Source organism: Dicentrarchus labrax, unplaced genomic scaffold, assembly GCF_905237075.1.
Source record: "Dicentrarchus labrax unplaced genomic scaffold, dlabrax2021, whole genome shotgun sequence".
Taxonomy (NCBI): domain Eukaryota; kingdom Metazoa; phylum Chordata; class Actinopteri; family Moronidae; genus Dicentrarchus; species Dicentrarchus labrax.
The window spans coordinates 2,039,917-2,066,907 of record NW_026136718.1 but is presented as its reverse complement, the minus strand read 5'-3'; the positions used below and the strand labels follow the sequence as shown (position 1 = coordinate 2,066,907).

Genomic DNA, 26,991 nt, shown 5'->3' with positions numbered 1-26,991 from the left:
ATTAAGAGGACACACATCTAATTTATGAGGACAGTGTTTTACACAACACACAGTTCAACTGTACTGTGCATTATGAAGACATACCTGATGTATGAGGACACTTTTACAGACAATATAGCCCAATATGTATAGTAGTTTGGTATTGTGTGTTTTATAGTTAGAGCCTGTTTCATGTTCACAATCTAACTGTTGTCTCCATACACTTTCATACCACACACTGTGGTATCTTGTTGTCTTTGTTATGTCTTTTTGCCCGTTTGCTCCACTCTTCATATATATACAAGCACATTAATGAGGGATTATAACTTCAACGTCATTGCTAATACAAACTGTATATAACAGTACAGAGGCAGCAGTGGTCATTGCAATGACTTCACTGATACACAGTGGGGGGACTATTGTAAAGTGTGTGGGTGTGTCTCTGAAATACACAATGCTATTTTTGTGATGTGACTTTATAAGACAGCTGATAGTAAACAAGGAGCCAAATCTATTTTCTCCAGACAAAAATGCATGTACATTTCTGCTACATGCAAACGTAAGAAATGTGTTGATACACAGGTTATACACAATGTCTGGTAATTGTGGACTAGAAGGACTATTGCAGAAACTTTTGAGCTCTCTATCTCTCTAGAAACACTTTTATATTTTTAGAACACCCAGTGTTCACCCATTGTCGGTGTGAAAACCAACACACACACACACACACACACACACACACAAACACACACACACACACACACACACACACACACACACACACACACACACACACACACACACACACACACACACACACACACAACACACACACACACACACACACACACACACACACACACACACACACACACACACACACACTCTGTACAGAAGATGTTTGTGAAGGAATGTCAGTGGACAGTCAGTGTCCACATGGCTGAGCATGGACTGTACAGATGTGTGCATATGGACTCATGGACTCCACAGTGTGTCAGCCTGCAGTTTGTAAAGTACAGTACGTGTACAGTTGCTCATACATGCGTCTGTGTGTGTGTGTGTGTGTGTGTGTGTGTGTCTGCATACGCTGGATACGTGCCCTCCTTTCTGTTGTCTGTGGACAGAAATCAAAGGGACAGAGAGCGGCGCCTGAGGGCCTCGCTGCACTGAACCATCAGTTGGCAGGATGAGGAGCGACTGCGTAATGAGACAAAGAGGCAGGGAGGGGGGGTTGAGGGGGTAAAAGGAGGAATGAATGATGTGATGGAGGGAGGAGGAAGGAGAGGATGGAGCGACAAGAAAAGCGAAACTGTAGGAATGAATCAGGGCAGAGGTCACATTAACCTCGTTTCAGGACGAGCCAATTAAAAGCCAGCACAGCCTCCTCTGGGTTACGTTCAGCAGCACTCTGGTGTGTTGAGCGTGGAGGTCGAAGTGGTGCCTTCAGCGTCTCGTACCAACCAGCAGTCGGGGTCGACAACCAGAACATTTCCCCGACCTCTAAATAATCTCTAGCGGGTGGATGAACTCTACAAAGGGACTGATGAGATCTAAACCACTGACATCTCAAAAGGTGTAACGAGAGCTTGTTTATATGTTTGTTTGGTTCCATATATTCAATAGATTACAGAAGTGAAGTCAAGCTACAAAATCTAGTTACAAAAATGTTTTATTTATTACTCATTACTCATTTTCAAACTAATATTATTATGTATTATTACTCCCTGCCACGTAATTAGTTACGCTACTTGTTAATTTACTTTTCTGCTACTCCCCACTTAATTGGTAATTGTGTCTTTTCTCCTTAAAATTTAGACCCCAAAATCCAGTTTAATGGAAAATTAACTACTTTCCTTCACGGTTACAAAAATGAATCCAGTGATAGGATTGTTGAATTTCAAACCAGGAGGAGGGAACAACCAAAGTAATGTTGTAGTTGCGTAAAAACTGCAATGTGTCACTGAAATGTAGTAGATTAGAAGTATAAAGTAAAATTACTCTAAAATACTCAGTTAAAGTACAAGTACCTCAAAATTGTTCATAAATGTGTACAACGGTGGTAGTGTTATATAGAAATGTTTATGTAGGTCATATAGAGTCATCAGTATTAGAAGAACCAGTTGTAGTGTTTGAGTAAATGTACTTTCCAACACTGGCTTGGAGAAATAAAAATGCATCTTCTCGACACACTGCGGAGTCACTTTCCCACGTTACATAACCAACGACAGCTGAACAGGACTGAGAGTGTGTGTGCACGCTCGGTTTGACGGCTGCCACGGTGTCAGCCAGTCTCAACGTATAATTATTGTGAGGACTGAGGGGACTTCAGGACAACACTTAAGACTGAAGACTGAAGACTGGAGACTTGAAACAGGTCTCAGGTTTTTGGGTTCAGAAACGATTCGGGTGGAATTTGCACTGAGGGACCGCTCGACTCCAAGAATTCATTTTCAGGGTAAAATGAGGTACATCATCATATCGACTGGCAAATAAAACATACATTTTCATCTCTTGACTTACTGCTCTTTGTTAAAATGTCTCTGCAGTATTAAATGAGTATAAAACCACAAACATTAGAAAACATCGTGGCACTGCCAGGTGAATTCCCTCAGCGCCTGGCTGCCTGGCCCGGCGCTGCGGCTGCACTTCATTAGCTATCTCCACTCTACCTTTCTCTGACAAATTCAATAAATGTTCATCTGGTTCCAATTAGGGCCTCGTTAGCAATAATTGGGCTGGTATTTACTAACAGCATTACTCAACACTGGCTGGCGCGGGCTGGGCCGGTCTGATCTGAGCCAGGTTACACTCAGCCTTCTGGGCTTGTTAGTTACCTGCCAATCGTCTGTGCCCTGCAGAAACCAGCTATCTCCAGAAGGTCAACTTTCCACAGCTTGAAAAGCCCCTGGATCAGTTCCCTCATTTTCCTCACTGCCTCTTTTAAACTCTCTCTAATGCATATTTCACATTCAGCAATAGTTTTATTCGGTCTCAGGACTCAGAGATCGAGCACTTAGGAATGCTGATATTAGACGATTCTGCTACACCCCCTGGCTGACTTCCAGTGCCAGTCTTTTTTTAATTAAATCTATGCATAAAAAGTACAGTTTGGTTAAGGCTGGGCAACTAAAACACTTGGTTAAGGTTGGGGAAAGATTGTGGTTACGGTTAATAAAATGAATTGCAGGTTTCCTGTGTGAAAGTCTGATGTGCCAGCATGACCTCCACACATTTACTTAAAATTTGATTAAAGCAGTGGTTCCCAATCTGGGCGACGGGACCGCCAATAGGGGTCGCCAGTGCTTCATGGGGGGGTCACGAGGCCTTCTTGATTTAAGAAAATGTTTTTAAATATACACAGTAGGCCTATATCTCAGCATTTGGTTCACTTCTGTGAGGAAAAGTAAATATAAATGACTAACTGCGACAAGAAAACACTGAATTTGTCTAAAAACAAGCCTGTTAAGTCTGTTTGATTAAAATGATTTTAAAAAATACATAATACAGATGAAGAATTATATAAAAAGTTCCCTAAACAGGAAACAATCTGCTCAAAATTCATCCAAATCACTCGTTTTACACAAACTTCCTGCAATTACTGAGTTTACTGTTTGGGTTCTTTGTACAGTTTTAAATATAATATGAAATAAAGAAAAAAAAAACATAAAAACTAAATAATATAAATAAAATAAGGTAGATAATGTCTAAAAAGTTGAAAGATTTCAACACTTCCAGAGACTGTTTAAAGGTTTTAATCCTGCACTATATGTATTAATATGCATTTCTAAACATGTTATTGTATCAAATGAATCTAAAAGAAGTTGTTAAATTTGACAGCATTTATTTTGTGGGTATAACAGTACGTGGATTCGGTACAGGATGTTCAGACTGGCACACGGCTGTTTTTGGTTTGGTTCCCCTACAAATCAGATAATTACTGTTGAATTAGCCTAATTACTCTAATAAGCTTTAAGTCTAAGCATGTGTGAAACTGTATAGCTAGTTCCCCCCAAAAAGCTTTTATAGTGGGTCAGATGTTATTAAACCAAGTTCGCCTGTGGATGCAACTCCTGCAGAGTCTTCAGAGCTGGAGGAGGAGCTGATGTCATTTAGATCAACAAAGAGTGCTGGACAACAGACAAAAAAATGCTAATCGTTTGCAATGATATCACCCGAATTTCACATGGATTTGCATCAAGTAACGTAAGAATTTCAGCCCAAATCCTGATCATAACCCCAACCAGGTACAAACAGAGTTCTCCACACATCTTCCAGCAAACTGCAGGACTGAGAGCTTCAGGAGATCCTTCGTCCCAACAGCCATCAGACTTTAATGGGTCAGCCAATGGCAGCCGCTCACTCCCTCTCTCCTCTCTGAGTCTTTATCTGCACTTTTATTCATCATCTTATTGATCTTATTTATTTATTCATTTGTCTTTTAATCTATATTTATATGCTAACAGTCTAAGATATCTAAGAACATTTGAGTCAGAATTATTGAAGCAACTCACTTGTTTTTTGAGTGAACTTAAATGTGTGCAGTATTTTAAATACAGCTGATAATTCTAGTTTGTTCACATTTTCTTTAAGTAGACTTTATATCATTATATAAATATAAGCTTTATAATGCTGTAGAGCTAAATACGTTTGGAGAAATGCTGCATATGAGTGTAAATTCAATTAACTGAATGAAAATGGTACAATTAACTTAATTTACTCAAGTTACCATAACAATAAATACAAATACAAATATCATTCATATCTTTAATTGTCTGATATGGTTTAAGGCAATTAGTTTCCTCAAACAGCTTGAGTTGAATTAACTCATCAGGTTTTACAGTGTAATGTATCAGTTTAAGGAGGAGAATAAAGAAAGACTGGAGCACACTGATTAATTCACAGTCTTTCATTGTGCAGACTATCTGTTCGACACTACTGTGTCTCCATCAGAGTCAAAATGGACAAAGACACGAAGCAAACAACATCTACTGTCAACGTATTGTCACTGGATAATTGGTTGAACTGGATTCCAAATCTATTGGATAACAAATCCAGAATGTGTCCAACAAAGGTCCAAGTGTCACACCCCTACACACAGACCTCTCTTAAAGATTAAATACGTACAAACAAGCATGCCAAAATGTAAACAGACTGCAACCATTTCACACGTTAAACGTGTCTATATGAGGTTCGTGACCAGGCAGCGTCAGTATCTGACAACCTGGGCTGAGAACGTGTTGCAGCTCCACTATAACGTTCCTTCACGTGCAAATTCCAGCCAGTCTGTTGTGTTTATCCTGTAGAAATAAGCACAAACTGCAGTCAACCAGGAATTATCCACACCCCCACGTACCAAACTGGATTATGTGTAACATCAGGAATAAAATCTTGGTTTTTAATATTTAACTCAGTGTAAACATGTTATGGTTATAATCAAACAGAAGATGCAGAAATATATATCACACAATGTTTCCATAAAGTTACTTAAAGAGAATCATAAGTGGAGGATCGGGGCTGTAAAGGTTCACATGTGTTGGACAGAGGTTGTGTTGGAGCTGTGGGGTTTTTGAAGGACACAGATGCAGTGCTGCCATGAATCCAGCTCCACTCAGCCTCGCCCAGCGGGGGCGAAGGCAGCGAGCCTTTAGCTCAGAGTTTGATGGTTCAATTCTAATGTTTCACTGGCAAGTGAAAATATTTTCACAGGATGGAGAGGGTACTCAGGGTACTAAAACAGAGATTACTGCCATTTCACAGACTCACAGGGGAGCTCAGTTTCAGGGAAAAAGAAGTGGAATTGAATAGTAAAACCATGTTATACTTTGACCTGCTGGAAAACATCACAGAGTCAACTCATAATCAGTTACTAAAGACAACAGGGGCACTAAAGACATTACCATGGTTGGAGCTAACATGGATGTGTTTACAGTCCAGAAATCCCATTTACATACAACTAATTTGCAACAGCAAAAACATTTTAAGGGAAATGTAATGCCAACTGAATTATGTTTTCTATGAACGTACATTAAGAATATGAAACATTAAGGTTACCTTAGTGTTTCAGTTGGAGGTGTGTGAAAGTCCTGCATGTTGTACGCCCGTCATAATTACACTACCACAGCGAGGGGTTCTCACAAAAGTCACACTTACGCCCAGTAATCACACTTTGTTAGCTAGAGCATCATCCAGGTTGTGTGGGGACTCATCTATCTATCTATATGTATTTGACATGCTCCCACACAACAACCAGAAATCTGCCAGCTTTGCTGTAGACCTTGTACCAGTGCCTGAAACGGGGAGGGACCTCGATACCTGATCACTACTGCGCAGACTGAGAACAAATATTTAATATTTATACCTCAAAATTTCATTTTTAAAAAGTAAATTCCTAAAACAGATGGTCACTGTAGTTTTTATTAGGCAAAAGGGAGGAAAGTGCATTCACTGGGGACTATTTCAGCAGCGGATGAATCCACATTTGTTGCTCTAGTGAGTATTTTGGCGGCAGGATGATGTGTAAATAAACTACAGTGTGTCTGATGCGCTTTTAATAGTTTTTGGACAACAACGGAGCTCTATGGCACAGAGGAAGAAGACTTTTATACACACACACACACACACACACACACACACACACACACACACACACACACTCTTGTTAGTGGGATCAGCTTATTGGTATCTTTTAAGCGACGTGGGCCTGAGTCATGTTCGACATTTGAAATCTAATCAGGCTTGAAAACATGCTGAAGTGCTTCGCGGAATAATCTGGTAAGAAAAGAAGTTGCTGAGTCGCGTTTTAACTCATAAAACACAATTGAGAGTGTCAGTGACAGACAATATGAGAGCCAATGGAAGAGTGATAAAGAGAAACAGAGGTGGACAGACGGAGGAGTAATACACAGAGAGAAACAAGAAGAGAGATCTGAGATAGAAAGTGGTTGATGAAAATCAGGAGTTTCTCTTCTTGCTCCTGGTCTTCCCTTTCCCCCCTCTGCTAGCAATTATTCCCTTTAAAGGCTCCCTCAATCACCGATAAGTCAGAGGGTTTTACCAAAAAGCACCTGTCCCCGAAGCGCAGCATGAAAACTCTCAGTTTCAACACCCCGCTCCTAATGCGCTGATTCCAGGAACCCTGAATTGGAAATAAATGATGACACATGGTACAGAGCAGCTCCAAGTTTTCTTTTTTTCAAACAAAAAAAGTTTCCTCCCTTTTCTCTGGCAAGTGGGTGAGTTTTCTCTGGTATGTGTGCAGGGGGGGAGAGGAGGGGAGGGAGGTCTGTCTGTTCTGAGGTCTGCTCTGCACATGTCGCTCTTTCACAACCTTTTATAAGTTACTCCAACTGAGCAAAAGAGATTTAAAGAAGAAGGGGGGAAGAGAGAGAGAGAGGGGGAATCTGCAGAATGTATCTGTGAGAGAAAAAGGAGGGTGGGGAAGAGTCGATGAAGAGGTGGCTTTGATTAGATCTGGCCATTACCAGCCCGCTGAGAGGCTCCATAAAACAATAACAAATGGAGACCATCAGTCAGTCCATCAGTAATAAGCTGCAACATCCAGCCGGCTGACGGGAAACACACCCACTAACAATCAGAGCCGCGAGACTAAAGAGATACAAAAGGAACCTTGTAAAAACCCACATTCAATTTCCTCCCCTAATGAAAAGGTGTTTCTGACAGAAGTGCGTCACATTCGGAGGTCGAATCTGTCCAACTGGTTCCGATCCTTTGTGTGTCTTGGGCCTTTGAAACATTTTGTACTTTGAGTGTTTGTCAGAATCTGATTGTGTAACATTTGCGCCAGTGGTTCCCCGTTTCTATCGTTTAGTAAACTGACGTCATCTTATTAAAATATTAAATTACACATTTCTTATTATATTCAAAACCGTACAATGAACCCAACTGCAGGAAGTTTGTGTAAAACGGATTTGGATTTTGAGCAGATTATTTCCTGTTTAGGGAACTTTTTATACAATTCTTTGTCTGTAATATGTATTTTTTTATAATATTTAACAATCATACAGACTTATTAGGCTCATTTTGAGTGTTTTCGTGTCATTGTTCTATTAGACAATTTACATTTACTTTTCTTCACAGAAGTTAACCAAACACTGAGATATAGACCTACTGTCTGTATTTTTTAAGTTTTCTTAGACACCTTAAAATCAAGAAGGCCTCATGACCCCCCCATGAAGCTTTGCCAACCCCTAGTCCCGACCCTCAGGTTGAGAACCACTGATTTAGGCCCACGTATTTGACCTTGATTAGATGGCGATAATTATATAAAAGTCTCTCTGCAGGGGACGTTTAGTATTAATTTACTGACACACACAACCAGGGCCGGTTCGTGGCCCCGTGAGGCCCCTGGGTGCCTCATGTATTTTGGAAAATCTCTGTTACATACCGTTGCAACCCTAGTATGTGCCAAGGGACGGCCTGGGGGTCAGTTCACACTTTACGCACCAAGAGGCTTCACATTGTAAGTGCTGCGGGGCCTGCTGTCCTGATGCTTTGAGGCCCCTGGCAGTGAGAGGGCCTTTTTTTCTATTGTGTTGTGTCTGGAGCTGCTGTAACAAGCAGATTTACCCAGTGTGGGATCAATAACATCTATCGTATCGTATTTTAGTAGCAATTAGTTTAACTACACACAATCAGACCAGACTTAGACAAATCCACATTAAACTACTTATTTGGTTGTGAACGTCCATCAGCTCTCGTCTGCAGCTGTGTGCACAGTTCAATACATTTAATTATTAAAACAGACATATTTGGGTGCATTCACTGAGAATATTTCTTCTTCTGGCCACATCTCAGTGGTGATTAAAGGTTATCAGAAATAACAGATCCGTGACACAAATCATTAAGTTGGTTGCTAACATCTTCCTGAATTGTGGCTTCAGTCTCGTGACGTCACTGTAATGTTTACTGTCTTCTACGTTGGACATTTTCCTCAGATGTGATCGGACAGAGCGAACACAGACTGTGGTTTCTCTGCCTCTCTGACCCCGGCATTAAAGGCAGGGTATACTGTCAGGGTAATTGCAGGATCCAGTCTGCCACTAAGTACAAGACTGATTCATAAAAATCCTTTTTTCCACTTCTTTTTCCTTTTTGTTTGTAACCGTTTCCACATGGACTCAGGGGAGGGGAGATGCTGAAATATAATATATAAATACCATCGGAATAACACAAAAACACACAATGGAGCTTTGGAACATGCTCTAAACCATAAAACATATTGAATATCTAGATTCAAACACACACTGTCAGAAATCATACTGAATCTGGTTTGCTGCAACGTCTGTTACGGCAGGCAGGATGTTCCTTGAGGACTTTCGAGGAACAAAACAAGACACGAGGCTGTCAGAAATAAAAGGCAGATATAAAGTGTGTCAGGTGTTTCCAGCCAGAGTGTGTTGGGAGCACATTATTGTACACGTTAACTGAACAATTATCATCCATGACCGACGCCGTGATCAAGTCAATATGTCTTCTCTGACCCGCTGGAGAGGAGCACGGATTTATTGCACACGGCTGGGACCAATTAACAAACTCACTCAACTACCAGCGCAGCTCTCCGTCACTCATTCTCTCCGTCTGTCCAGATGGTGGCGCTAGTGCGGTGCGGTGGCACCTGCCAGAACTCAGCTCCGCTCACAGTCCTCTGAGGGGCCGCAGATGCTACAAGATGCTGATGACATCTTAATGTGGTTTTAAAGAGATTGTGGTGAAAATCCACCATTTCAATCATAACACTGTGTGAACAGTTTAAAGATGTTTCATATCGTAAAAAAACGGCCGGAGGAAGCTGAAAGAGTTCGCTGTTGGGCTCCTGTTGACCATCACCCACTACCCTCTCTGTACTGTCTTTGTATTGTGTCGTGGCCACCCCATTCTCATTACCTCTTCCACTCCACGGTGTCTTTCAGAGGCTGCAGTGGGCTCCGTTGTGAAGCTGGAGTGAACGAACCACATCATGCAAGCATGTTGGGATGGGGGCTAAATAACGCTCCAAAGTTTGGCGATATTTTGGTGATGGAAAAAATGGCATGGCCATTTTGAAAGGGATCCCTTGACCTCTGACCTCAGCATTTTGGAATGAAAATCAGCCCGGTTGGTACCCACAAGTTTCCCCTTTGCAGACACACACTTTATGCTAACCCCATGTAGTTTGGGGCAAAAACCAGTGTGTTATTTTCACCTAGTGTACTGCATACTGGGGTCTATAAACAGTACTGGAATCGCATGAATTGGGAACGACTAGAAAGTTGAGACACATACTTTATGCCACCCCTTACAAGTCAGTGCCCCACTTCTGCCACCCCAGTCAAAAACCTCTGGAAACGCCCCTGCCTCCGAGTTCCCTTTAAGTCCAGTGCAGTCAGCGGAAAGCATCACAGCTTCAGCTCCAGTGTTCCTAGTTCGAAATAACCCGGTTGTGTGTTAGTTTGTGGTAATTTATAGAATATTTCATAACATTATTAACCAAATGCCTTTATGTTAAAATATGGCATTCTGTACTTTTACTTGAGTATAAATTCACTACTCTGCTGCTTTTTCCTGACAAAGACGTGCTGTCGTGTGTTAGACGGCGAAAGGACACTGAATGTCTGTTTGTGCTCAGAAACATACCAAAGATTTTAGAGCTAATGTGATGAAGAACAGCAATTGTCATCTCCTCCCAGTGAGAACATTGAGAACATTTCTATGTGTGTGTGTGTGTGTGTGTGTGTCCGATCTGCTGGCTGGCTGAGCTGAAAGCTGAGCCGCTCTGTATCGATCTGCAGCCTGTCTGAGTGCTGCTGCGGTGAAAACTGACTCCTGTGCTGTCAGCATGTCCATTACCGCTCATCAGCTCATCCGCCGGATACACTGCAAAAAATACACGTCAGAAGGCCACAATCGCCACCAAAATCTGCTTCTTCAAAGTCAAACTCTTCTGCTATATATACACACCGTGTTTTAGCCACAATGAGTTGGGATGATGTAATTTGTTAGTGAACTTCTTTTCTCTCTTGATGATGTTTGTTCAGTGTGAGTGGGAAGCCAGTTCCGATATTGAATGACAGACGAAAATCAAGAAAATAGACTTGTGATTGAAATGTAGCAGCAATATGGCTGAAAACACGGAGAAAGAAGATAATAAGAATGTGAAAACGTAGCCAATGAAATACCGTCAGCGTCAGGGAGAATATGTTTTAATTGGATTAACCTCCAAGAGCTGCAACCGTCCTAATGCGTCCTGTGTAGGTAAAAACAACTCGATTTAAAGTAACGGATTCTTATATTCAGGTAAATAAACACTAATGAAAACATACCTATAAATATTATATTGCATTTCTGAACAATAGATCTTCCTCAATGTTTCACACTGGACATTTAAAGCTACTACACTGTAAAAAACAACAACAACAAAAAAAACCAGAAAACTTGAAGGTGGCTGTCTTCACCAATTTTTTGACTTTTAAGTGAAACTCAAACTTTAAAGTTTTGAAATAAACTAAAATAAAAGATTTTCAAACCTATAATGTATTGAGGTAATTTATTTTTCTTCTTTAGAAAAACTTGAGCTATGAATCTGATTTTTCATTATTATGTTTTTTGAAAATTAAATAGTTGCAACTAAAAATATAAATTATATAGTTTATATAAAGTTATAATAAAGTTTTTTACTTTCATATTAAAAGTTTGATGAACTCTTTTTGAAATACTTGAAGACAATATATGTCTTTATAAAATAAAATAGATTTAATAGAATAAAAGTAAATTATTATTTGAATTATTAGTTCAAAATTTGGAAGTTTGAGTTTGACAACTTCTTTGTTTCCTTTGTACTAGATATAGAAATATTGTAATCTGAGCATTTGTTTTTCATTTATTGGCTAAAAGATAAAGATTTTACTGCAGGTTTTTTGCAGTGCAGGTCAGTAAGGGCACAGACAGACAACCTGGCATCAATATCTATTCTTAGTGGGAGACTGGAGAGAACCCGAGTGGAGGAAATTGGTATCATACTTCAATATCAGTGAACGAGTGTGGGTATGGATGGTGTTTCCTGACATGAAGAGAAGACTATAAAATATTTGTTCCCATAAAGCTGCACAGCTCCAGTTTCCTGTTCTATTCGACAACAAAGCCTTCACAACCTCACAGAGGTTATTTTTACGAAAGACAATTCCCCAAAATCTATTCAGTGTTCAGTTCCAGTCTGTTCTCTCCTCGCTGTCTCCTCCCAGAGCCGCTCGTCTGTTTCCCCTCTGCTCTCTCAGTATATGACGCCTCATTAACGCTGTCCTATTAAAGTCTGTGGCTTCACAAAACTCCATCTGACCCCAAACTCATCCACCACATTTGTGTCTTCTGTCCGACTCCCAAACACTCTCCACTCAAGTTCATCAGTACTGTCTCAGACATTGGAAGAATGGACCTTGAGATGAACCATCTTGTTTTCCTTAACACACATTTTATTGGTTCTTTTGCATGCCTCCTGTTGTTGTTGTTGTTGTTGTTATTGTTATTGTTATTATTATTATTAGTAGTAGTACTTTGCATGCCTCCTTACATTTTCTAGACAATCTTCTGTTTTATCCCAGTCTGTGGATACTGCTGGAAACTGTGAATTTCCCCTTGGGGATGAATAAAGTATCTATCTATCTATCTATCTATCTATCTATCTATCTATCTATCTATCTATCTATCTATCTATCTATCTATCTATCTATCTATCTATCTATCTATCTATCTATCTATCCATCACATACACACACACATTCATTAATTCTCTGCCCCGAACCCGACTGTACCTGACACAAACAACCAGTGCAACGACCCTTGTAACCACCTTAACAACGACCTTGAAAACCATATTTATTAGGCTACCTAGTAACACCTTAGCAAGCTACCAGCCATAACAACTGTCCCAAAACCCACGGAGCCACCAGCAAGTAGTTCCAACAACCAACTAGCTACAGCACACAAAACACTTGTAACAACTCACCAGCTATTTAGCAACCATGTGCGACATACACCGAACAATAAACAGGTAGCAACACATCAGTCTTAAGAAGAGCATCTGTTTACGTCCAAGCCACAAAACCACTGATCCGCAGTGTGTCTCGCCCGAGGACAAGTCGGGAGAGGTGAGGACTTGTTGTGAAAGGTCCGTTTCTCTGTAGGGATCCTTTCCATAATGTTGTCAGACACTTATATTAACAATCTGAGCCAGCCAGTAGCAAAAACAACAACTTTTAGTGGCAGTATTTTACTGCCCTTAAGGATTATGTTTGTTATGGAAGCAACAAAAACTGCAGTTCCTCTAACAGCCACTAGAGGCTGGCTCCAGCAGTGAGTCAATCTCCATAAGGCCCTTATATTAAAATGTCCAACTTTCCAGCAGAAATAAACATGTTTACAGCCTGGTACATAAATAGTTTGAGTTTTTTTTTATCCATGATCTTTTCCTAACTAACTAATTTACATCAAATTACATCAATCAGTGTTAGTTAGCAGTTAACAGTTTGGTGATATTATCTTATTAAGATGTGACTATATAAGTTGCTTTTATCTTTTAACCATCTTCAAAACGTATTTGTCTTTTCAACACAGACGAGCCTAGCACATAGCATATCTACGTACAGGAGTTTTCGCTTTCTAGGATGGCGAAGGAATAACCCACCCTACTCTGCCTCTGATTGGCTGTACTCCTCCTCATTGGTTGGGTTGGTGAGGTTTATCGTTGATCTCTTCCTAAACCTAACCAAGTCGTCACATTGTAAAACAGACAATTTGTCAAAAGCGAACAACGTTGGAAGACAGACAAATGATGTCGTAGATGAAGGTGTCAGATCAGAATATGCTTCGTTCCAGAGGACACGTTGTTACAAGATGCACTGTAGCAGCAGCTAATGTGCATGCAACCAGCAAGCACGTTCCTGGTTCATCCATCAAGCAAAAAACTGATATTTTATAGTAGTTATTATTAATATTATTACAAAGGACCGGACATCATTAAGAAGATCAGGATTCACTATCATCTGGTGACTGAACATTTCTGTGTTATCCATCACTGCTGCTGTGTTTCAAGTGTTCCTGTGCAGAGCTGGAGATATCAGCTACATAAAGCAGAGAATCAGCGCCAACAGCTTGAGGGGCTGAACACACACACACACCCACAGTATTCTGACCTATTTTCAAATGCCACAACAAAAACTAGGAGAGCACAAGAAGCGAAGGAGGAGATAAAACGACTCCGGAGATAAAGGGAATTAACAGAAATGTGCCATTTGAATCGCAAAACCCGGCTGTCAGCTGCAGGATCGGGTGTTCTGTCTGTGTTTTGGTCTCTGTGCAGTACCGATCCATTACTGCCACTCTGGTAATGGTAATCCGACTCTGACAGACCTTTCATAGCGTATGTGGCTTTTTAGAAGTGAACGCTGAGACCGAGGGCAAAATAACAGATTAACAACCCTAATTTGTCCTGAGGTTTTAATGGCCAAAATTATACGCAATCCTCCCCCTTCTTCTATCAATCTAAGTGTCTCTGCGGTCGGTTTGAATTCACATTTATAGGCAGCCATGTGCTTCCAATTTCTCCTGTGGACTAATAAAGGCCATTTGAGAAAGGGGCATTTTGATTGGGCGATTTTTCTTTTTTCTTTTATGAAAACCTCAGAGCGTGGATGTTTGACAGTTACAAACGCTGCTCTGGCAGGTTCGTGTTTCTTCCAACCAGCCGGCGGGAGGATTGATTCTTTAAACTGACGCAAATGTGGAGAGAGGACACACACACACACACACACAGGGCCATAACCTGGATTCAATAATCCAGACTGCTCTATTAAGATGAGAGGACCAACATACGCTACCACTGTCAGAAAAATTTAATGTAAAAGTACAGTGGCACTGAAAGGTCAACAAACTTTAATCTGCTCCATCACAATGTGGAAACTTTTCAGACAAGACCCTGACTGTTACGTCTCTGCTCTTTATAGAAAATCAGTTGTTTCCGTTTGTTATAGTTCGAGAGTCTGAACTGTAAATACTGCAGCCCGCTGATGGAAATCAGATAAATCACATTCTGAAATCTCACAGCCAAAGTTTTCCTGCCAGATCTCCTCGTTTCTGACTTTGAAGCACAGATGTGCTCGGAGAAAATTCAACACAGCGAACATCGTGTCATCACTGCATTGGCTTTACCTGGGGACCTCAGGTGGTTTATAGATGAGACTTAACATCCTCTTCACAGACAACCAATCACAACCAATCATAAACTAGAAGCAGCGTCTTCTGAGTTTGGACACAAAATGCTAAAATGGACCATTTGCTGGAAACATGAACGCAGTTTATCATCAGGACAGAAAAAGGCGTCGCAATCTTATTATGGAGAAAAAGGAGTGGCTGCATTTTTAAAGGAGGAGAGACACTAAAACTGAACTCATCCAAAGATAAAATACCTTTCCTAAGCCCCGCCCCTTTTGCTCTGTGGTCCAATAACAGTTGTCGTAGTTGTAGCTGTACTTATGCTATGTGCTAGGCTAATCTATGTATAGACATGTCACATCTTAAGCTTAAGCTTAATCTTTATTTTGATGATTATAGCCTCTATAAATATGTTGCTTTTATATTTAATCATCTTCAGAATCTACTTTCCAACATGGACTAGCCTAGCACGTAGCATATCTGAGTGAGCTACAGGAATGTTCTTTTCCTAGGATGGCCAAGGAATAGGGGCGGGTTTATTCCCTATCTATCTGAGGAAAATAGGATAAATGCGAAATAGCAAGAGCAAAAATGGGCGGGACTTAATAATAATTTAATAATGCTTGTAAGCTAATCAGTGGTTTTACACTGTTCACAGGTTAGTTACCTCACTTGTAAGCTAGTAGGCATCTCGTTTAAGGTATCCAGGCATTTATTGTTACAGTAATTTTATTGATTGATGCAGTCTGTTCAACTTGAACAGAACGGAGCCATCATTAATGTTATTAGTATAACCTGTATGTTTCCTACCAAGTTTAAAATGTGTTTGATCAAAAAGGACTTTTGTAGTCTTGTATCTTCTGGCCATCTTTGCATGTTTGCATTAGAAGACACAAGATTAAAAAGAATCTATTCTTAGTGGTAATACCATGCAACAGGAAAACAGACATCAAACAAAGCTCACAAAGCTTTCATAATGAATGAGGCTACAAAAGCAGCTTTCAAACTGCAGCGAAAGGACATCAGTGGCTGTATCAAACACAAGAAACACAATCAAACATCCCTGCTGTTCTTTGGGAAACTGAGCAGAGATCATTTGAAGTATGATTTGTGGTTAATGGTGTGAAACATGTAAAAACAGTGCGCGGGTCCTTTGAAGGATTCTTTGCAGCTCTGCAACGTATCGACTGTAATTCAAACACACAACGTCAGCAGGCTCAGCCATGTTTTCCTCATCCCTCCATACAAAGCCGGTGTTTAGGTTGCCTCCCAGTCTGCAGTCTGTACCATATGTCTGCATATAGCGTGACTCATCCCTTCATCCCTCCGTGGGATAGTCAGAGGAAAACTTCAAAGGAAATCCGCCCGCGCACTAAAACGCAGCCAATCAGACGAGAGTTCAGCTCTCGGCTTCTGCTCGTTTGGCTTCAGAGGAAATATCTGAAAACACAAAGCCTCATCGTCAAAGCTTCTGTACCAGTTGTTGCAGTCTACCCACTTAAAGCGGGCATCCACGAATGAATCATCTCTACAGTGGAATATCATACAGTTACACTGGCTGGAGATTTACTCTCCACAGTTCAATAACTATTACATCATCACACCTGTAAAAGTCACAGTCAGGTTCAAATCGTGCAAAAGCAGCACAGTTGCAAATGATTTCTGTTACATCTCACTGTGCAGGAAGAACTCCAGCTTCATATACACTCCTCTGTCTGCAGGCTAATTTATGCATTTGACCTATTTTTGACTAACATGTCAGAACGTTATGATTCAAAGGTCATACTTTACTATAATTGTCTCCTGTATTTATGTCCTCTGGTTGTTTTACTCTTTATCTAGACATTAGGCCAGGCATCAAAAGAGACTTTTCTTACAGAGGTATCAACAAACTGCAAATGCCCCAACACAAGCATCTGTTCACTGATCACTGCAGACACACGAGGAAGAGGAGAGAAGTTCTTGCCCGTTGGAGAGCATCACATCTTTGAGCCAACGTCCACACAAAGCGGGTTTAGTGAACACTCTGAGTTTGTGCACCCCGAGATGAAAGAGAGGTAGCTAACTTACAGTAAACGCTGATCCAGTTACCATGGAAACAGATTCTGTCCTCATTAGTGGAGGTTGACCGTTAGAGGTTAGAGATTAGTTCGTTACACTGGACCATCTATCTTTCCTTTGTACAGCTCTTTGTTAAGTGCTATGTAAATAAAGTGTATTATTATTATATAAAGAGCCAGAGATCAGGCCGATCTGCAGCAGTACAACAAGACCCTGCTTGGCCCCGATTAGACTTGATATTATTTAGAGCTGGCCAAACTTGAGATCCTGGATCAGGTCTTGGTTATTAGAGACCGAGTATACCCTTAAAGACGTGTAGTTGTAGAGTTAAAGTGATGTAAAATGAGCGTGTGATGCAAAGCCTTTTATATCTCTTCCTTCTATAAATTACCTCCTGTTTAAGAAGTCAAAATGGCCTCCAGGTGAAGAAAGACAAGTCTGCTTTATCTGTCTCACGATCAATCAGACGTCGTGCTCCACAGGAAGTGGACTTGATCCGGTTCTGCTGGAGTTTCAGATTTCACATAATTTGACCTTTTTCCCCAAACTCTCCACATTAATTCAACATTACTACGACCAGCACCCCCCCTCCACCCTCTATAAGTCTGTCCTTCACTGAAAGGGGAATGGGGTAATTACAGCGAGCACCTCCAGAGTTATATCAGACCCATAATGCACCTGGCACAGATCCCAGAATCCATTACTCTGGCACAGAACCAGAGGAAAACTACACCTCCCATCTTCTCCGTTCAGAATCATGCAGAATTTCACTTTATCTGTGTGGCTCCTCATATAAAATGCTTGATTCCAACTTCTAAAAATATCTCTGTATATGTGAGCTTCATCTATTTATTCATATATCCCTTTTTTTATGTCGGATTCTGTCTTTGAGTGACTCTCGGCCAGCTGTACAGACAGCAGTATGGAAGAAAAACAATGTTTGACAAGTGTTTTTATACATTTTGGTTATTTCTATTGTACACTAAGACAACAAAACTGCAGAAAAATGCTTAATCATTCTCTTTTTTTCTACTTTTTAAAGGCTGTTAGGAAACAACTTAATGGTCCAATTATAGCCATAATGTAGTGCAGCCACATGAGCAGCAGGGTAAACCTTTCCAATAACACAACACAGATGTCATCATTGACATCTCTCTCTGTTTCTGACGACAGTAATGTTATCATAACATTACATAAAGTAACTAAAGGAAACAGTAATCCTTGGCCTTCAAAATAAAGTCACAATCTCTTAATGCAGTGATAGTAACAACTTGAAGAGACGTCCTGGATTCAAAAAGCATCATTTCCATCTATTTCAGGAAGATTTCATCTCTAAAGTTGCTGTTGGTTGAAATCAGAATCAGAAATTTGTTAAACTGAATCCGTAGATTAATATAGATCGTTCTTAATGCGGAGCTCTTCAGCTGTAAAAAACATATTTTAATACAGATGTGCACTGTGCTGCTGTATTTATGTGAGAAATATATGTCAGATATTTGGTCTTGGCAGACATTGATTTTTAATGATCTGGATCAGGACCAGGGGCAAAGTGTAAAAAACTGCAGTTGCAACATCCTTATTATCCATGTGAGTGTGTATACGATGAGACAAACAGTGTTACAGCGTGTATGAGAGAGACAATAACAAGGACTGTGGAGCAAACTCTTTGACTCATGTAGAGGTTTCAGTTGCCACATCATCTTCTCAAACACACCTACATAGTCATTACCACAGAGCCGAGACAAGCCTGGACACCTCTGGCACACAGCGCTACGTTAACGCTAGCGGAGCCTCGTCTCTCCTGCTCTTTTTCCAGAGACACTTTATATTTAGCCGGCTCTCATTCTCACCACAACTGCAGCATCAAACTTTTATCATACAGCTTGGATGAGAGCACTTACCTGTTCAAACTCTCTGAGGCTGTGCATCTGTACCGGTGGACCTTTGTCTGTCTCATCACATGAGTAATCTGCACAGAGAGTAACAAGATGTAAATAAATTAAATCAAACATATCTTTAAAAAGTAAACAGGTGGAGCAATAAAGGAAGAACAAGTAAATGGACGGCACTTATAATGGGACTTTCTAGTCTTCCGAACTCCCAGAGCACATTACACTACATGTCACATTCATACACCAATAGCACAGAAATTTGGGGTTCAGCATCTAAGGACAGTTTGACATGCAGCAGGAGTAGCTGGGAATCGAACCACCAACCTTCTGATTACTGGATAACCAGCTCTACTTTACTGAACCCCTGAAGGGTGGGTAGTGAGATTTTCTCAATAGTCCTTTTCCACTCAACAATCTGTATCTTTGTTTAAAAACCTTACATGTCTTTAAAAAGGCAACAGCAGAACTGTCTCTCTCATTATTAAGTGCTATTTGGTAGGTAAGTGATGGTGCGACAGAGAACAATGGAAAAACTTTTTCTTTTAAGTTTACATGAACAGAGATAAAAGTTTATACACCAGCAGGAAACCCAGGTCCTCCTGGAGCCAGCACAAGCTGCTCACTTGGTCCACTGTGCTCATTCTGATCCTTAGTTTCCTCAGTTGTTCTTGAGGTTTGTTCACTTAGAGAGCGTTTCTGCTGCCAGCCCTATCCCTCTCTACTGAGTTTGCCTTTGATAAATACAGCACAATAAACGGCTGTTAATATATGAATGGATTCTGTCCACACAAACGCTGGAGAGCTTTTAATCTCAAACAAATACCAGAGGTGTTGAGTTAAAAGAATACAGTTATATGTTTGTCTGTGACATGTTGTACAGATACAGACAGTGAAACAGAGGGAAGGGTGTGATTGTTGCTGGTACTATTTTCTATAGATGAGACCTCGACTCTCTGGTGAAGTGTCGCTGCTCTGAGGCAATGCGACTGATCTGGCAGTGTGAACCTGGTTCAACATGGTGGACCCCGCCAGAAGAAAACACAAACACAAAAACACGACGATTCTTATTTTCAGGTGATGAAAAAGTACCTATGAATATTAAATTACATTTCTGCCCATGTATAAACTTAAATGCTACACATTGGACCTTAAATGAAGACCGTCTGATATGGTTAAAGGTTCCAGAAGAGGCAGACAGCTGAACCTTGAGCAGAGACTGTTTTGCCAACATTTTTTTTTAACGGAAGATCAGCAGCTTACAAAACAGGTTTGTCTGGTGGACTGTGTTTAATGCAAATAAATGCATTTCATCTGTGAACAGCACTGTTTAAAAATCCTCATAAATCCCGACTATGTACATTAAAATGTTCCACTGTTACTGAGAATCATCAGTCTAACAGAACAGAGCTGAAGTCTAAACACCTCGGGGCTTTCTGAGCAGCATCTCTGAGACGTCCTGATCAACCCTTGCCTCATTATAACCCTATTAAACCTGGATATATGGGCCGTGTCCACACACACACACACACACACACACACACACACACACAGAGAACCGACATGGTATGTTCCCGTCCAGCTGAAACACTTCCAGAGGTCTTAAGACGTCTCAAAGCCAAACTTATCCTCTCTAAAAGGCCAGGAGCGTTCCCAGAAAACTCCACACAGGAGGGATTTGTACAATAGTTCGTGTTTTATTCCTGTAGAAGCGGGGCCAGTAGGTTCGCGGCAGTATACGGGTGGTGGTGGGGGGCCATGGAGTGCCAGATCCCGAGGGGTGTAATCAACACGGCTTTGGCAGCGTGCAGATTTCTGACGGTTCCTTAAAATTGCGGCACATTAAATATTATTAAAAAGCCGCTCTGTAGCATAAAGGTAGAAGGTATTCTGGATGGAGGCCTGGGACGTTAACTGCTGCAGCGCCTGGAGCGAGCCAGGGTGAAAAATATTACACAACACTGATATGAATGACGCACTGGTACAACCACGCAAACACACACAAATATGTTACTATACTTGTGAGGACCCTCATTGATATCATGTGTTCCCTTGGTACAAACCCTAATCCCAAACAAATCACGTCTTTAATGAAAAGTTTAACATTTTAAGAAACATATTTGAGTGAGATGTTCAGATATGTTTCTCATGTCTGTGTTAAATATGGAGCTGGAGGAGATTATCTTAGCATTAAGACTGGAAGCAGGGGGGAAAGGATAGCCTGGCTTTGTCAAAAGCTCAAGAATACACCGTCCAACACCTCAGCAGCTCACTGATCATTGACATGTTGTATCTCGCCTGTTTAACTTTAAGAAATGTAAAAATGACAAGCTGTGGCATTAGAGGGAGCTACGTGCTGGAACTCTCTCGTTGAACAACAGTCGGTGCAGCTTCCAGCGAGGTTGCCATATCTGGTGCCATCATCCCCGCACAAAACCAAAGTCAAATGTATCTGGCAACCCACACTGTGGCCGGAGAAGGATTGGGCCGATGGTTACACTGTTGTTTTCTAAAAAAAAGAGTTGCTGTGGCATAGAGAATAAAGACTCGTGAATTTCATGCTAGATAAACATTGCAGCACCAGGCCAGAGGTCAATCTGTCCACGGAGATTTGACCCCACAGATGACAAGAAGTTCATCTTGGAAGTGGAGAAACACTCCTTTTGGTTCCCTTTTTAAGGACAAAATACACAAGTCAACAAAGTGGTGGAGACAAAAGCCTCTAAAGACACTGCGCTTCTGAAAAGCTCTCAGTGGGTTTTGAAGATGCACGTATGACGGAGCCAAACCGCATCGCATTTTGCTGAGACCCCGCCCCCTTTGTCTGTTGCTGTACATGTTAAACAAACAGCAGTGAGCTTTGCAGGTGTTGGTAGGTGTATTTTTAACTTAAAACAGGTCCAGACTGTTTCCCCCTGCTTCCAGTCTTAATGCTAAGCTAGGCTAACCACATCCCGACCTCAGATCTGTACTTAAATGTCCATTGTGTAGGATTTAATGGTAGTGGAAGCAATGAAACTGCCAATTGTAACCAACTGAATACAGCTCAGCCTTCCAAGAGTGTAGGAGAAACTACGCTGGCCACAAACTCAAAAAAAGGGTGAAAGGTCCGATCTAGAGCCAGTGTTTGGTTTGTCCGTTCTGGGCTACTGTAGAAACATAACTTCTTAAAAAGGTTCTTGTAAAAGACCACGTAATTAATTATTGGCACACTTCCTCTAGAGTCTTTTAGTCAGTGAACAGCAGGTTAGATTAATAAAACACTAACACTGACTTGCTGTCTGTCAGTTTTTAAAGTCATTACGAGTTTTTACGGAGATCAAATAACTAACTTTATCATTTCTTGGTAGATTTGTAGGTGTTTCCTCAGAATATTCTCTATATTTTATATCATTAGCACCAAATTACAGAGTTCTTTTAAGGAAATGTCCTAGGAAAATATACAGCAATTACACAACCTGTAAAATTAAGACCCGAAAACACACACACATACACACACCCAATAAAGGGGTGGTGGCTGTTACTAACACACTCAGTCATTCATGGACTCATAGGGCCAACTGACTGTTGCTCCTACAAACAGCTCATTAGTCAACAACACAGGAGCTTGTATCAGGATCGGATGATAAAACTAATGAGATGTTTGTATGTTTTTTCCTGGAAAAATAAACCAGTAAACGAGACACAGAAAACCTTGATTAGAGAACTTAAAACAAAGAAAAGGACTTACCCATCATAGGTCCGATGCTCTTGGGCCGGGCCCGTTTCTCCGCACCACAGTGCCTGAAACAAGAAACATCCATCAGCCCAGTTCCCTCAGAGTCTTCTCCAGCAGCCACACACTGTCCCTTAACCTCCAGATTTAAGGTAATTACCTATGTGCCCACCTTTGCCCTACCTGTCTGTGTCCTGTCTGCCCCACATGTCACTGAAAGTGTGGTAAATTCTCACAGAGGGTCAAAAATAGTGTCGGATGAGCAGAGCTGAAGGAGGGTGGGAGGGAGCTTCCCACTGACATGTCAGAGACAGCAGACACACTCACACGCTGGTGGTGGAAACTGAGTCAGCGCATGCTTCAGGTCACACAGCCATCACTCAGCAGCTGAGAGACACTAAACAAAGACGGAGAGTGGAAGAATCCGTGAAACCCTTCCACCAACTGGTCAGCGCTCACAAATGAAACCCTCTCTCAGCTCTCCGAGAGTATCTGACTCACATTAATTGTTAGTTTGCTTAATGAAAAGGCTCCACTGGTTGGTAAAAGTGACGTGTTGTGGTTCTCCTGTAATACATTCTTACCTAAGAGAGTAAAAAAAGACTGTTTTGGCTTCTGAGGTTCCCTCTCAAAGTGGCTTAAAGTTGTTCGTCAGGAGGACTTATTTTAGGATCAGAGGAACGTGGGCTGGATTTCCTCCCCATTAGCACATCCTCTGAGTGTTTCATGAATAATCAATGAGCAAAATTGAGTCAAAGCAAATCTCGAGCTGTGAAAAGACCTCTTATTAACTAAAGTGAAGATCAGGCTGACGGGGGGGGAGGGGGGCTTCACGTCAGGGTGAGAATGTAATGAGCCTAAATTATCTCTGAATAACACAGGAATCAATGAGTGTAACATCTTGACCACCCAGGTGTGTGTGTGTGTGTGTGTGTGTGTGTGTGTGTGTGTGTGTGTGTGTGGACCTCAGTGCCTGAACTAATGAGACTTGGTGGTGACAGCTGGAGGAGCAGAGGGTGGCAGAAGATGTGTCCTGGGTGACGATAGAAGCGGAGTAGACGACAGTAAAGGCCTCCAGCAGCTGTGAGAACAACATTTGTGCTTGTGTGTCGTCGCTCGTCATCAAACCTCTTCTCCCTGTTAACTAACATCTCCACTAACTGATGCAACGAACGCTCGCGAGGCGCAACACACTCCTAACCCACTGCAGGCCGGGGTGTCTGAGAGCCATAACTGCCACACATTGAGCAGACAGAGAGCATAAACCCCTGATTTTACCCTTAAAAGTCCCATTAAAGTGCATTTTATTACACATTGACACAGCATCTGTATCTGTATTCACTGACACTGTATGTAGATATGGGCGATAAATCAGTTCAATATTGGGGGTGTAAATATAGTTTCTTGCAGGACCAGTGTGTATTTAGTGGCATTGAGCAACTTCCAAGTGTGTAGGAGAAACTACGGTGGCACAAAGGTCCCAATCTAGAGTCAGTGTTTGGTTTGTACATTGTACTGTAGAAACATGGCAGACAACTCTTATTTTCAGTTTACACTAATGAAAACATCCCTATGAATATTATATTATATTTCTGACAATAGATCCTCCTAAATGTTACACACCATTCAAACCAAACAAATATACTTTTCAAATAGGCTAATACAGTGTTTCCCAACATTTTAAGGAACAAACCTCTTTTCATTTAGTAAACTGTACAATGAACCCACTCCGAACTCAGTTACTGCCAGAAGTTTGTGTAAAAACGAGTGATTTGACTGAATTTTGAGCAGATTGTTTCCTGTTTAGGAAACTTTTTAATACAATTTTCTTTCTGTATTATGTGTTTTTTTTTAATTTTGTTTAACATTCATACAGATTTAATAGGCTTCTTATAGACAAATTAATTATTTTCTTGTCCTGTGAACTTGACCATTCTTCTATTAGACAATTTACTTTTCCTTCCAGAAGTGAACCAGACACTGAGATATAAGCCTACTGTGTATATTTTTTAAGTTTCCTTGAACCCCTTAAAATCAAGAAGGCCTTGTGACTCCCTATGAAGCTTAGGTGACCCCTAATGGGCGTCCCAACCCTAAGTTGATAACCACTGGGCTAGTAAACACATACTCTAATTCATCATGACCTTTTACATAATATATACACACATATTTACATCCCAGGGAGGAAATAAGTAAGGCTTACAAAACCTACTTAACATACATTTGTGGAAGCTTTTCTTTCAAAATAAAAGTCAGAGACCAGATAGCTAAAGCATTTTAAAAAGTATTCTTTTTACCACACAGTCCAAGACCCAGTCAGAACAGGTTGCAACCCACCAGTTGAGAAGTCAGGCGGTAGAACAGTGGTTCCTAAGCTGGGGGTCTCAAGGCCTTCTTGATTTTAAGGGGTGTAATAAAACTTTTAAAGTATACACAGTAGGCCGATATCTCAGCATTTCATTCATTTCTGTGAAGAAAACTGGATAAAATTGTTATTTTTAGGTCTTAAGATTTTAAAGACCTGAACACAAGCTATATTCACAGAGAATTTACTGTTACTGTCTAACAGCCTTGTTTGGTCGAGTGTCAGGGAGAAGAAAACACTGAATTTGTCAAAAGAAATAATCCTAAAAATAAAAAAAACAAAACATAATACAGACAGAAAAGTTCCTAAAAATATCAGGAAAACTATTCTCTGATGTAAAACTCACAGAACATTTATATAATGTGAAATATCCATAAAGTCACTTACTCAATGATGAGGTTGGGAACCACTGAGCTAGAATATTTCCATCTGATGGAATGATGTATCCAAGTCTTAAATTTAAATATTTCACTATTTCAACATCACACAGCCTCCACAAAGAGCTGTAAGTGGATGATACACAATACATATGATACTGTCAGACAGTGTTGAGTTAAACACAGTAACTAAACATATTAAACACCACATAATGGACCCACTGCTGTGTCTGAAATGACAGTACTGAACACAGATAATCCAGGTGTTTGCTTTGAAATGACTGAAATTAGCTCAGCCAATAGCTGCCTATCATCCAGGGACACCAGACCTCCTTATGTAACAGCAGCACAAAGGTCCTCTCTTCAGTGGAAGGCAAGGCATACTTTTCACTTATTTATCTGCATTCACTGCAGAGGAGAGGCTTTTCTGTTCACATTACAGTTATGAATGCACACCCACATGCAAAGAAAACCACAAACACCACACCGACCCCCATGACTCATCACAACAGCTGCTACCATCCAAAAAGCCTTACCTTCCTCTATAAAGATATCCACTCATTTTTCAGCTGCACAAACACAAATCAGATTCCAGCTGCTCCAACAGCAGCTCTCCCAGTATCTCCTCAGGTGAGTCGGGGTCCTCACAGACTTGAACACATCCGAGCTCAGACGCGGCCAAAATCCCAGCCAGGGAAGTGGAGCAGTGAGCCGGCAGGAATCTTCCAGCCAGTACAGTTTCTGACTCTTCAGACCCGGAGCAGAGTGACCACAGTCAGGCTGTTTGGCCGCGAGGCTCCCGGAGCAGCGAGCCAAGCACCCAGGCAGTCATTTGACGTGGCAGAGAGCAGCAGCAGAGCGAGAGAGGAGGTAAACACCAGTGGGGAGCAAAGGTACACACAGACCGCCTGGTTCAGCATGAAAGAGTGATCTGTTTCAGCATGCTCCAAAACAGACGCTTCTCTAGGTGTGTGTGTGTGTGTGTGTGTGTGTGTGTGTGTGTGTGTGTGTGTGTGTGTGTGTGTGTGTGTGTGTGTGTGTGTGTGTCAGCATGTGCTCAAACCACACCAACGTCTTCCTGCCATTGCTTGTAAAACAGTCACTGAACTGTCAATTGGCTATTTGCCTCTGGTATTTTTTGAAGTCAGGGTGGAGCACAAGAAAGGCACCCATATAGGAGTGTGTGTGTGTGTGTTGGTTTATGCATCCCCTCCTCCCCCTCCAGGTGTGTATGTGACAAGTTGGAGCAGGCTTCCAGCAGGTAAAACAAGGTATGAAGCCAGACACTAATCTCCTCCAACAAAAAAAAGCCCACACCGGGCTGCTTTACATTTCTGCCTGCAGGTCCACCACACACACACACACACACACACACACACACACACACACACACACACACACACA

At 41.2% G+C, this 26,991-nt stretch overlaps 1 protein-coding gene across 1 annotated transcript in view; it reads right to left on the bottom strand.

Annotated features, from left to right (window-relative positions):
• Positions 1-26,585, bottom strand: part of pde4dip (phosphodiesterase 4D interacting protein) — a 94,567-nt gene extending 67,982 nt beyond the window's left edge. Inside the window, exons 1-3 of the mRNA XM_051375727.1 lie at positions 26,124-26,585; positions 22,861-22,913; positions 19,143-19,210 (exon numbers count right to left, since the gene is read on the bottom strand). Of these exons, the coding sequence (XP_051231687.1) occupies positions 19,143-19,210; positions 22,861-22,913; positions 26,124-26,149 (147 nt within the window). The 5' untranslated portion in view covers positions 26,150-26,585. The remainder of the gene's footprint in view (positions 1-19,142; positions 19,211-22,860; positions 22,914-26,123) is intronic.
• Positions 26,586-26,991: the final 406 nt, after the last annotated feature.